General features: G+C 58.0%; 1 protein-coding gene across 2 annotated transcripts; it reads left to right on the top strand.

Annotated features, from left to right (window-relative positions):
* The first annotated feature begins 8521 nt into the window (after positions 1-8521).
* On the top strand, positions 8522-10349 carry LOC104681498 (tryptase alpha/beta-1). Of its 2 annotated transcripts, XM_030924984.1 has the most exons (6): positions 8522-8560; positions 8739-8799; positions 8953-9124; positions 9234-9499; positions 9628-9791; positions 9875-10349. In XM_030924984.1, the coding sequence occupies exons 2-6, from the start codon at positions 8739-8741 to the stop codon at positions 10037-10039; spliced, it is 828 nt and encodes a 275-aa protein (XP_030780844.1). In that variant the 5' UTR covers positions 8522-8560; the 3' UTR covers positions 10040-10349. The 2 variants fall into 2 exon arrangements, with proteins under 2 accessions (XP_030780844.1, XP_010386096.1); XM_010387794.2 differs by lacking the exon at positions 8522-8560 and having other exon boundaries at positions 8718-8799.
* Positions 10350-12916: the final 2567 nt, after the last annotated feature.

Genomic DNA, 12916 nt, shown 5'->3' on the forward strand with positions numbered 1-12916 from the left:
CAGAGGGCTCCGGTCAGGGGCTCTGGTCCCTCCTCCTAGGAACGCTGTGATTGGGTCAGGCATGGGAGCGGACCAGTCGGCACCGTGGGGATGCGAGTGCTTTGATTGGCTAACACCGGGCCCATCAGGGTGAGTCCTGGGCACCCTCCCCCGATCCTGGCCCCTCACCTGGGGTGCTGCAGGGCTGGGTCCCAGGGGAGGTGGATGGACCTGTGGGGCCTGCCCCGGAGCCTCTCAGGAAGCGTCGCGTCCTACCTCTGCCGTCCAGCAGCAAAAAGTTGAACTCTAGTCATGCCCAACCAGCAACATATAAAAACGATAACAGAACCCACAATTCAGGAAAACAGTGGAAAGGACCCTCTACGCTCAAGAAGGTTCCACCCAGTTCAGAATGAAAACGCAAAATAAATCTGGCGATCATTGGGTGACTCCAGTTTACCGGGGTTTCAGAGACGCGGGAGCTGGCATCGCAGGGAGGTGGTGTCCTGGGGACTTGGAGGGGATGCTGTGGCCGGGATGTCCGGGATGTAGAGTGCCAGCCAATGGGGATTTTTTGACGTTTTTCTCAGGCTTAGCCTGAGGTCGTGGGTTTTGGGAGGAAGGGCACAGAGGCGAAGTGCCTTCCTGCCGTGTGGTGGGGCCGCGTGGAGTCGCCTGGGGTCGAGAGAGCCGTCAACCTGATTTACCGCCGGCTCAGGCATAGCTGGTTCCTCACTGTGCAGCCCCTCCCTGTTGGCCTCAGTGCTGCAGTGTTTGGAAGGAAGTCCCCTGACTAGCCAGGTGGGGTTGGGGGTTCTGCTGTGCTCCACCTCCATGAGAGGGGAGGGCTGTGACATTATTTTGAACTCTGCATGGAAATTTGTCTCTTCCCCCCATTTATTTTATTTATTTATTTATTTATTTATTTTTGAGACAGAGTCTCGCTCTGTCGCCCAGGCTGGAGTGCAGTGGCGCCATCTCAGCTCACTGCAAGCTCCGCCTCCCGGGTTCATGTCATTCTCCTGCCTCAGCCTCCGGACTGGCTGGGACTACAGATGCCCGTCACCACACCCTGCTAATGTTTTGTATTTTTAGTAGAGACGGGGTTTGACCGTGTTAGCCAGGATGGTCTCGATCTCCTGACCTCGTGATCCCCCCGCCTTGGCCTCCCAAAGTGCTGGGATTACAGGCGTGAGCCACACTGCACCTGGTCTCTTCCCCCCACTGTTTACTTCTTCAACTATTTATTTATATCGGCATTGACTCATGGATATTTAGTTTTTATTTATCTATCTTATTTTATTTATTTTTTGAGACAGAGTCTCACACTGTTGCCCAGGCTGGCGTGCAATGGCGCGATCTCGGCTCACTGCAACCTCCACCTTCTGGGTTCAAGCGCACACTCACGCATATGCAACGCATGCACACACTTGATCCATGCACACTCACATATCCACACATGCACACTCATACACACACTTCGTCCATGCACACTTACACATGCATTCATACGCACACACACGTGTGCACACACACGCACACACATGCACATACTAGATCCATGCACACTCACACATGCACTCACATGCATGCACATGTGTGCACACACACTCATATACATGCACATATGCACACACGAATGCTCACACGCAAATAAGGACACACACATTCACACTCACACATGTACACACACTTGTGCGTGCACACACATATGCCCACACATGCATGTACTTGGTCCATGCACTCTCACATGTGCACTCACGCACACACGTGTGCACACTCGCATGCACATATGCACACACAGAAATGTTCACATGCACACATGAACACACATGCACACATTCACACTCACGCATGCACACACATACACGCGTATGCACACCCTCACACATGCACACACACACTGACACGCACACACTCCCACGTACACATCCACACGGCCGTCTCTATAATGAAAACCATGAGCTCTCACAGTGCCTCAGCTCTGGTTCCACCCCACGGGGCTTACTCTGCATTTCTCCTCTCCCATCGGGCCGCCTTCTCCAGCACTGGGAAGCTGGTTCCACCCCCAATTCATTGATCTCATCAATCCCCCGTGTGCCCCCCACTCTGGGCCAGTGTGGCTGTGGCGCCCCAGGTCCACCCTGGGACCCGCCCCACGCGAGGCTTTAGGACCGAATCTATTGGAGGGAAAGGGAAGGGGTGGGGTGGAGATGTGAGCAGAGCTTGACTGTTTAGAAAGCTTCTGCCGTTTCCGTGGGTGTGCGGTGGGCACTCCCTGAGGTTTCACTCTGCGGTTCCCCAACGAAAGCCACCTGATGAGCCAGGCTGGGCACGGAGCGTGGGGGTGCTGGAGCCCGGAAACCGGGCCCCCCACCTGCTAGTGCTTGCCTTCTCTGCCCTCAGGGTGACTCGGGAGGGCCTCTGGTCTGCCAGGTGCATGGTTCCTGAGGGCAGGTTGGTGTCATGAGTTGGGTCAAGAGCTACAGCTTCCTGGACTGGTCAGGGGTCTACACCCTCCTCTCTGCCTGTGCGAGCCGGCCCCAGCATCGGGGGCTCAGGCGGCTCCCCAGCCCCCCTTCCGGGGGGCTTCTTCCTCCTCCCCCAACTCGTCCTCCTTTTGGCTGTCTCCTGCGTCTGGTGGCTAAGCGATCTCTGGGCCAGCGTCAGTGGCTCTTCCTCCCCCAACCTCTGACCCTTGGCCCCTGACCTGCATGAGGCCCTCCAGCTCCCTCCTCCCAGGGGAGTGGAGGACAATGGCCACAGGCTAGGCCTGGAGGGAGACCCCGCTCCAGGCCTGCACAGCCTGGGCTCGCACCCCAGAACAGTCTCTTCTCCCCGTGGGGAAACTGAGGCAGAGAGGGCGCAATTACCTGCTACGGTCACACGCAGGGCCTATTCCAGCCCTGGAAGTTCCCCTCCCCTCCCCGCACCTGCCCTGCCCCCTCCCCGCACCTGCCCTGCCCCCTCCCCGCCCCCACACCGCCCTCCCACAAACGCCCCGGCTTTCTCCCAGCACCTGCCTCGGCCGCTCCCGGGCTCCGCTTTGCATGGTCAGGGGCCCCCTCTGGTGGAGACTCGGGGAAGTGCAGCGCTCCGGAGGGAGAGAGACGTCTCATTGCTGCCTAGAAAATCCGGGTTTCACACACCCTGGAATAAGGGACTTAGCGGGGCTGCCAGATACAAAACCAATACCAAAAGTATTATTTTATTTCTAAATGCCAGCCATGAATATTGGAAGATCAACGCGAACATCAATACCCTTTACTACACAATAAAAAAATCAAACACCAGGAATACATTTAATAGAAGGCATGCAAGATCTCTGCACCAAAAAAGACAAATCTTGCTGGAAGGAAATTTCAAAGCCCTCCGTAGGTGGAGCGACAGGAACACGGGCCATTTTCATCACCCTAGAGTGTTTCCTCACCTCTCGGTCACCTGCCTGAAGGGGCGGGGAGCAGACAACCTAGGGTGATACATCTTGCTTTGCGCCATGGTTACACAGGTTTGGAATCATCACAATTTATTGAACTGGACATTTCAGGTCTGTGCATTCTGTTTATTTAATTTTCTCTCAATAAAAAATATATCTATACATTCAGTTCCCACTCGGACATACAAAGGGATTGGAAGTCATCAAGCCCATCCTCACAACCACATCGGAAACGCTGGGCGAAATGAAACACAGCTGAACAGCCATCTGAGAACTGGGCTCACGGGCAAAGCACTGCCCCCAAACCGGACAGACCGGTGGCCACTCGGGAGGCTGAGGTGGGAGGATCGCTTGAGCCTGGGAGGTTGAAGCTTCAGCGAGCTAGGATTGCACCACTGCACTCCAGCCTGGGCAACAGAGCAAGACTCCATCTCAAAATAAATAAATAAATAAATAAATAAATAAATAAAAATTAAAAACCTCTGCTCTAAAGAAACATTGTTAAGAGAAGGAAAAGACAAGCCACAGACTGGGAGAATATCTTTGCAAAACTTGTATCTGATAAAGGATGATTATCCAGAATATACCAAGAACTCTGAAAGTCAACATTAAAGAGAACAAGAAACCCGGCCGGGCACGTAGTCACGCCTGTCATCCCAGCATAAGCAACCCGGCCGGGTGCGGTGGCTCATGCCGGTCATCTCAGCACGCTTGGAGGCTGAGGCAGGCAGATCACGAGGTTGAGGTCAGTAGATCAAGACCAGCCTGGCCAGCATGGTGAAACTCTGTCTCTGCCAAAAATATAAAAATTAAGTGGGCGTGGTGGTGCATGCCTGTAATCCCAGCTACTCGGGAGGCTGAGGCAGGAGGATCACTTGAACCAGGGAGTTGGAGGTTGTGGTGAGCCAAGATCGTGCCACTGCCCTCCAGCCTGGTGACAGAACAAGACTCCGTCTCAAAATAAATAAATAAATAAAAGCAACGAGCTATCAAGCCTTGAAAAGACATAGAAGGGCCTTAACTGCGAAAAAAGTGAAAAAAGCCAGTCGGAAAAAGTTAACAGTGTATCATCTATGGTGGATAAATCAAAACTTCAGAGACAATGAAAATATCCATAGCTTGCAGGGGTTGCGGAGGGGGAGAGGCAATGGAGCACGAGATTTTGAGGGCAGTGGATGTATTCTGCATAATACAGTAATGGTGGACACATGACTTGTGCAATTGCCACACACGACCCTCAGAACACAATGTACAACAAACAGAGTAAACCCTCATGGAAACTGTGGGCGTTAGTTAGTAATAATGTATCAATATCGTTCATCACCTGTAACAATGCACCACACTATTGCAAAATGTTAATCACAGGAAACTCTGTGTGTGTGTGGAGGGGGTGTGGGGGTTATACTATCTGTACTATCTGCCTAGTTGTCTGTAAACTTAAAACTGCTCTAAAAAATAAAGTGTATGGGCTGGGCGTGGTGGCTCACGCCTCTAATCCCAGCACTTTGGGAGGCTGAGGCGGGTGTCAGGAGATCGAGACCATCCTGGCTAACACAGTCAAACCCCGTCTCTACTAAAAATACAAAAAACTAGCCAGGTGTGGTGGTGGGCGTCTGTAGTCCCAGCTACTTGGGAGGCCGAGGCAGGAGACTGGCATGAACCTGGGAGGCAGAGCTTGCAGTGAGCCGAGATGGCACCACTGCACTCCAGCCTGGGCAACAGAGTGAGACTCTGTCTCAAAAATAATAATAATAATAATAAATAAAGTGTATGAATTCCAAAACGCCATACAACCTCATGTGCAATTTCACCTTGGGACAACCTGCTTTTAGTCTCCCCTGAATCCTCCTGTTACTGTAGCACACATCACACCTGTGTGTATTCCATAAACCACACAATACCTGCACTTGCTTTACTGTTGTTGCGTCAGACTGTCAATTCTCTTTCCAATATTTTTTGAGAGAGAAAACTGTCTTACACAGTCACAGCTGTTTCCATTTCCAGAGCTTGCCTTCCCTTAGTTTAGGTCTAGATTTTCATCTCTTATCTTCTTTCTGCAGAATTTCCTTTCACATTTCTTTTCTTTCTTTTTTTTTTTTTTTTTTGAGATGGAGTCTTGCTCTGTCCCCCAGGCTGGAGTGCAGTGGCCGGATCTCAGCTCACTGCAAGCTCTGCCTCCCAGGTTCACGCCATTCTCCTGCCTCAGCCTCCCGAGTAGCTGGGACTACAGGCGCCCGCCACCATGACCGGCTAATTTTTTGTATTTTCAGTAGAGATGGGATTTGATCGTGTTAGCCGGGATGGTCTCGATCTCCTGACCTTGTGATCCACCCACCTCAGCCTCCCAAAGTGCTGGGATTACAGGTGTGAGCCACCATGCCTGGCCATGACTGATTTTTTTTATTGGAGGGTCAACCTTTTTCATGCCTACTTTTTTTTTTTTTTTTCTTTGTTAAGACAGAGTCTCGCTTTGTTGCCAGACTGGAATGCAGTGGCACAATCTCGGCTCACTGCAACCTCTGACTCCCTGGTTCAAGCGATTCTCCTGCCTCAGTCTCCTGAGTAGCTGGGATTACAGGCATGTGCCACCACACCTGGCTAATTATTATGTTTTTAGTAGAGACGGGGTTTCACCCTGTGGACCAGGATAGTCTCGATCTCCTGACCTCATGATCTGCCCACCTCGGCCTCCCAAAGTGCTGGGATGACAGGCGTGAGCCACCGCGCCCGGCCGCCTGCTTATTTTTGACCAGCCGCCATGTCTCGTGAACACTCTCCGGAGTGTTCTGCTGCGTGCTGGATTGTGTTCGATTCCTTGACACCATTTTGGGATGTGTTCTCACAGGCAGTTAAGTTGCTTGCAATCATTTGGATCCGTCTGCAGTTTGCTTTGCAACTTTGTGAGGGTGGATCCAGAGAAGCCTTCGGTTTTGGGAATATTTTCCCCCCAGTACCCTTCGATACCCTTCTGAGGACTCTCCAGTGCCGGCCTCTGACAAGGTTTCCACACTGGGCTCGTGGGGACACACGGTATTCCCAGCTCTGCGTGCACTCCCGGACTCCTCTGCCCATCTTCTCTGGTGGTTCTTGTTTCTGACGTGACTTCTGCGTCTCTGCATCTCCCGCACTGGGCCAAGGACGCCAGGGGGACCCCCCTGCAGATGCCTCCGGGCATCTGTGCCGTTCTCTCCTCTCCAGGTTTCTGCCTCATGAGCCCTTGCTGCCTGGGCCTCTCCACATGCCAGTGTCCATCTCCCCAGCCCAGCAAGCTCCTGGGGCTGAGTTTCCCATTGCTGCACTGAGTCCGGACATGTCGCTGTCGTCTAACCCGGCTCCCCACCCTTCTCTCGGGGACATTGCCCCGTGTGGCCTCTTTCCCAGTGTCTGTCAATGGCCTGGACCCCAGCCCTGCAGCACCCCAGGTGAGGGGCCGGGGATGGGGCAGGGTGCCCAGGACTCGCCCTCATGGGCCCAGTGTTAGCCAATCAAAGCACTCGCATTCCCACGGTGCCGACTGGTCCGCTCCCAGGCCTGACCAATCGGAGCGTTCCTAGGAGGAGGGACCAGAGCCCTTGACGCAGGGGTGCCAGAGCCCTCTGCACACCCCAGCCCTGGCGTCACGTGTGTCCCTGGGTTCCCCCAGCCCTGGCGTCACGTGTGTCCCTGGGTTCCCCCAGCCCTGGCGTCCCCTGAGTCTCTTCTTCACCGTCAGCCCTGGTGTCTCCTGTGTCCCTGCCCCACCCTCATCCCTGGTGTCCCCCATCACCCCATCCCCTCACTTCCTGGGCTCCTGAGGGTCCCATCTTGTGGGCCTCGTTCATGGAACCAGGACGGGGCAGGTGGAGGCCTCTGGGGAGTCTGTCCAGAGAATGCATGAGGAGCAGGGTCATGAGGAGGAGCGGTCTCGGCCACCCCTGCCTGTTCCCCTGGGGATGCTGCCTGGAAGGAGTTCAGGTGGATATGGCCTCGTGTGCAGAGTCAGCCCCAAAACAGGCTAGTCCCAGGCAGGGTGGGGGCAGGGGTAGCCCTGGAGTGGCTGTTGGGGGTTGACCCCCTGTGTTGGGGGTTGGGGGGCAGGCAGGGGTTCCTGGGGCTCAGAAGGGGAGGAGATTGGCTGGAGGCCTCAGTGACCAGCAGGCCCAGGGGAGTCGGGAGGTGGGATGGACGGACCTGCAGGGACAGTGTCAGTGCTGGATGGACGGAGAGCACAGGGAGCTGGGACCGGGGGTGAGACCATGGGGAGCTGGGTCTGGGCTGGAGGTGAGTACACAGAGAGCTGGGCTGGGGCTGGAGGTGAGTCCGTGGGGAGCTGGGCTGGGGCTGGAGGTGAGTCCTTGGGGAGCTGGGCTGGGTCTCCTGGGGTCGCACCCCACTCCCGTCTACTCCCTCTGCAGATGAAGCTCAGATCCCACGATAATGAGGCACCTGCAGACCAGGGGACCTGCACGGACAACCCCAGAGGTGGACATTGAGGACTTGTAGGAGGACTTGCGTCTCATACCAGGGGTGGAGAGCAGGGCCCCTTCCTGGCTGAGGACACTCGGTGCTGTCCCCTCTCAAGGCTGTTTCCTCATCTGACAAGGGGGTCTCTTGTGAGCCCCCCACCAAGTGAGTCGAGGAGGGCTGGCCCCACCCCGTGGATTCGGAGTCCGTAGGAGAGGTGACACCTGTCATGTCCCCACCCCGTGGGCACCTTCCTGTCTCTCGGACGGTGGCCCATGGTCATGAGTTCCCCATCCCGTGTCCCTCTTGGGGAAACAGGTTTCGGGGCAACTGGTCTTGTAGCATGGGGCAGCCAGGCCGCCTGGGTGCAGCTGTGCCTGAAGGCCTCCTGGCACCGGGACAGGGCAGCTGATCCCACTAGCGGGAAGGTGGTGCGTTCCGCTGCTGGGATCCACCAGCTGACAGGTGGAGCTGCGAGCCTCCAGTGCTCAGCCCTCGGTGGGGCCTGCCTGGCAGCCCCACACACAGAGGGCATGAGGGTGGCGGGGGCACGTGTTACATGGGGGCCCTGGGTCTGAGTCATCCACTTCCTCCGTATCTGGATGGGAGGGCGCAGTGGCCCCTCCTCCACCCCGTCCTGATCTGGAAGGATAAATGGGGAGGGGAAAGCCTGCTGGGTAGAAGGAACAGGGAGCGGCCAGGGTAAGTCCCCACTCTCAGAAACCTGACATCAGCGTCACCTGGAGCAGAGTGGCCCAGCCTCAGAGCACCAAGACCCAGGCCCCCTGTCCCACCTCCATTCTTCACCCCACAATCTGCAGCCCCCAGCCCTGTCCCGTGAGCTCTGGCCAGGCCCACGATGCCCCTCCTTGCTCCCCAGATGCTGAACCTGCTGCTGCTGGCGCTGCCCTTCCTGGTGAGCCCGGCCCACGCGGCCCCTGGTGAGTCCCAGCCGGGGTCCACCCTGCCCCTCACCACATTCCACAGGCCAGGGCCTGGGTGGGTTCTGGGGAGGCCGGGCTGGCCCCCGCACGGGGAAGGGCTGGGTCCAGTTGTGGGGCTGCTTCCTGGTCCTGAACTGGCTCCTGCCCCAGCCCCGAGCCAGGCCCTGCAGCGAGCGGACATCGTCGGGGGGCAGGAGGCCCCCGGGAGCAAGTGGCCCTGGCAGGTGAGCCTGAGATTCCACGGCCAGTACTGGATGCACTTCTGTGGGGGCTCCCTCATCCACCCCCAGTGGGTGCTGACCGCGGCGCACTGCGTGGGACCGTGAGTCTCCCGGGGCCTGGTGGGGTGGGCGAGGGCCGGATGTGTGCCCTGGCTCCCGGGTGCTCCTGGAGGCTGCCCAGGGCCCTGAGTGGGAGCCTCCGCTGGCCAGGGACGTCAAGGATCTGGCCGACCTCAGGGTGCAGCTGCGGGAGCAGCACCTCTACTACCAGGACCAGCTGCTGCCGGTCAGCAGGATCATCGTGCACCCGCAGTTCTACACCGTCCAGACTGGGGCGGACATTGCCCTGCTGGAGCTGGAGGAGCCCGTGAACGTCTCCAGCCACGTCCACACGGTCACCCTGCCCCCTGCCTCGGAGACTTTCCCCCCGGGGACGCCATGCTGGGTCACCGGTTGGGGCGACGTGAACAATAATGGTGGGGCTGGAGACAGTGGGAAGTGGGTGCTGGGTCTTAGCCACAGTCCAGTCCCTGGGCTCCCTCTGGGCTCTGGGTGGGGGTTGCCGGGCCCCCTCCTGAGTCTGCACCCTCTTTCCCACCTGCAGAGCCCCTCCCACCGCCATTTCCCCTGAAGCAGGTGAAGGTCCCCATAATGAAAAACCACATTTGTGATGCAAAATACCACTCTGGCCTCTACACGGGGGACGACGTCCGCATCGTCCGTGACGACATGCTGTGTGCCGGGAACAGCCGGAGGGACTCCTGCCAGGTGGGCTCTGCGTGTTCCCCGCCCCGCATCACAGCCCCCACGCCCGGGCCTGGCTGGTGAGCACTGACCCCTGCCCTTTGCAGGGCGACTCCGGAGGGCCCCTGGTCTGCAAGGTGAATGGCACCTGGCTGCAGGCGGGCGTGGTCAGCTGGGGCGAGGGCTGTGCCCAACCCAACCGGCCCGGCATCTACACCCGCGTCACCTACTACTTGGACTGGATCCATCGCTACGTCCCCGAGAAGCCCTGAGCCAGGCCTGTATCACCCAGGTCAGCGGAGGGCCAGCCCCTCCTGTCCAAAACACCACTGCTTCCGACACAGGTGGCTACTGTCCCCCACACCTTCCCTGCCCCGTCCTGAGTGCCCCTTCCTGTCCTGAGTCCCCTGCTCTGTCCCGAGCCCCTTCCCCTGTCCTGAGGACCCTTCCCCATCCTGAGCCCCCTCCTCTGTCCTAAGCCTGACCCCTGCACCGGGCCCTCCGGCCCTCCCCTGCCCGGGTAGCTGGTGGTGGGCGCTAATCCTTCTGAGCGCTGGACTTCATTAAAGTGCATGAAAATCACTGGTGTGGGTTGCTGTGTTTCTGGTTGTGGATGTCACTGGGGGAGGCGGCGTCCAGGTGTGCTGGGGACAGCTGCCGGAGCTGCGGGTTCCCGGTCCCCAAGGCACAGCCGTTCACTGTGGGATGGGGTCTCCTGGGCAGCCCTGGTCCCCGGGGCTGGCTTCTCCCCACACAATGCATCCAGCATTCACGTCACACAGAGCCACTCCGGCAATTTAAAGATGATTGTAAAGGACAGCCAGGTCCCCACAACTGGGTCAAGAGAGAGCATGGTCACCGGGAGCCCTGGGGCTGCCCGTCACGAGCCCCTACCCCGCGCTTCTCACGAGGTCTTCTCCCGGCCCCTCTGTCCAACGCTTTTGCTTTGCCCAGTTGTTTGCTTTGAGACAGGATCTCACTCTGTCATCCAGGCTGAAGTGCAGTGGTGTGATCAGGGCTCACTGCAGCCTTGAACTCCTGGGCTCAAGCGATCCTCCCATCTTGGCCTCCCGTGTAGCTGGGATTACAGACGCCTGCCACCATGCCCGGCTAATTTTTGTATTTTCAGTAGAGATGGGGTTTCACCATGTTGGCCAGGCTGGTCTCAAACTCCGGATCTCAAAGTGATCCGCCTGCCTCGGCCTCCCAAAGTACTGGGATGACAGGCGTGAGCCACCGCACCCGGCCTGAGTTTCAGATTTTCAAATTCATTTTGAGGTCTTTCTCTACATCAATACTTGAGCCCTTTGCGTCTGGCGAGTGTCGCATTTTATCCCAGGCTCTTGTTTGCGTTTTATATTTGAACATGATTATACTCATAAATGAAATGTGGGGCTAGGCTATTCTGGTTGAAAAAAACTCTCTAAAAAAACATTCACTCTTTCCTTCCAACTGTCAGATGCAGAGATGTGCATTTAGTCTGCCGGATCTCTGCAAATGACCTCTGTCCTTGCAAGGGGTGGACTCGACTCCCAGTGCCCGGTTCAGTCCCACGTGACCTCTGTCTCTGCAGCCCCTGGAGGGCGGGGGCAGAGGGGCACCACGAGCCCATCCCTAGGCTTCTGTCCTGCAGGCCCAGCGTCTTGTTTATGATCGATCCGGAACTCCGGCCCTCCTTCCTCCCTCTGGCCCATCCCACCTTCTAGGGATCACAGGGACAGCACGGGGTGACTCCCAGTGAGCACTTCTGCACACCCAGCGGCGGTTTTGCGGGGTGGGAGTCGGAGGCATGAGACCCGAAGGGAAGCAACACTGCCCCTCAGGATGGGGTTTCCGGTGTAAGGGAAGGTGGACAGTAGCAGCCGGTCACTAGGTGGAGGTGGCGGGGCAGGCTCCAGTCCCAGAGCTTCCCAAATTAGATCCAAGATTCCCGGGAAGCTCACTGAAGCTCAGCCCAGTGCCACTGGCGGACGTGACCGTCAGCTTCAGCAGGAAGGGTCTCTCAGGACGTGGCAGGCAGGCCGCTGGCCAGGGCTGCAGCCACCTGCGTTTTGACTGGGATGGGGGGACCTGCTCCAAGGCCACCCACATGGCTGCTGGCAGGAGGCCCTGATTCCCTGTCCCCGGGGGTGTGAGGGGGAGGGCGAGTGGGGGGGACAGGGTTCCCACTGAGGGGACAGTGCCCAGGTGGCCAGGTTACTGCAGACAGAAGCAACCCCAGGTCTCCCAGGGCCCTGGGCTACAGGAGACCACACCATGCCGGGGGCCATAGCCAGGGCCAGGCACCCTCCCTGTTCCTCACTTGGCTCTCCTGTCTGACAGTGGGGAAAGGCACCACGTCACAGGAATGTGGGGCTCACGGGATGGTGCGTGGAGCTTCCTTCTCTCAGCAGACCTGGAATCTGGGTGCTGTGGAACACTCTGCCGGGAGTGGCGTGCTGGGCACAGGCAGAGAGACGGGGTCCCCAGTGCTGCAGGTGAATTGAGTTGGGACGGGTGAGGGCCCTGAAGTCCCCGCCTGTGGGGACCTGGGGACAGCCCCGGAGGTCAGGACTAGAGGACCTGGTTCCATGAAGACCCTGCCCCTCAGGCTCCCTCCCCACTGGATGACATCGCCCTGGGTAGGGGTGCCCTGGGCCAGGGACTGGTGGCTCAGATCCTGCTCCCTTGTGTGGGGTGGGACTGTCCTGCCTCCCCCAAGGCAACCCCTCCAGGTGTGCCCCTGCCGTCAGGTGTGCGGCTCCCGTGAGGGAGGAGGGTGCCCGGTCGTGGGTGCACTGCTGGGCCTGTGTGCCAAGGGAGAGGCTGATGTTGTCCTTATTCGTCACCAGGAAAAACACTGAAGCTACAGTTGGGAGCCTTGGCTACCCCCCGTGCTGGCGCGCAGGAGACCAAGTCTGTGCCCAGGAGGCCACACCCTGGTGGGTGGTCAGGTAACTCCACCCCCGTGCCTCAGTTCCCCACATCAAACAGGGGATCCCTGACCTAGAGGGTCTCAGGCGGACCCTCCAGCCTGGCCTGTGATTTGGATCTGGGGAGGGGGGCAGGAAAGTCCCGGGCACTGTCCAGGGCCCCTAATCAGCTGGGTCATCAGGCTGGGGCGGCCAGGACGGTTAGGAAGGGCCAGTCCAGGCCGGGCCAGGAGACGG

The sequence above is a fragment of the Rhinopithecus roxellana genome, chromosome 20, assembly GCF_007565055.1.
Source record: "Rhinopithecus roxellana isolate Shanxi Qingling chromosome 20, ASM756505v1, whole genome shotgun sequence".
Taxonomy (NCBI): domain Eukaryota; kingdom Metazoa; phylum Chordata; class Mammalia; order Primates; family Cercopithecidae; genus Rhinopithecus; species Rhinopithecus roxellana.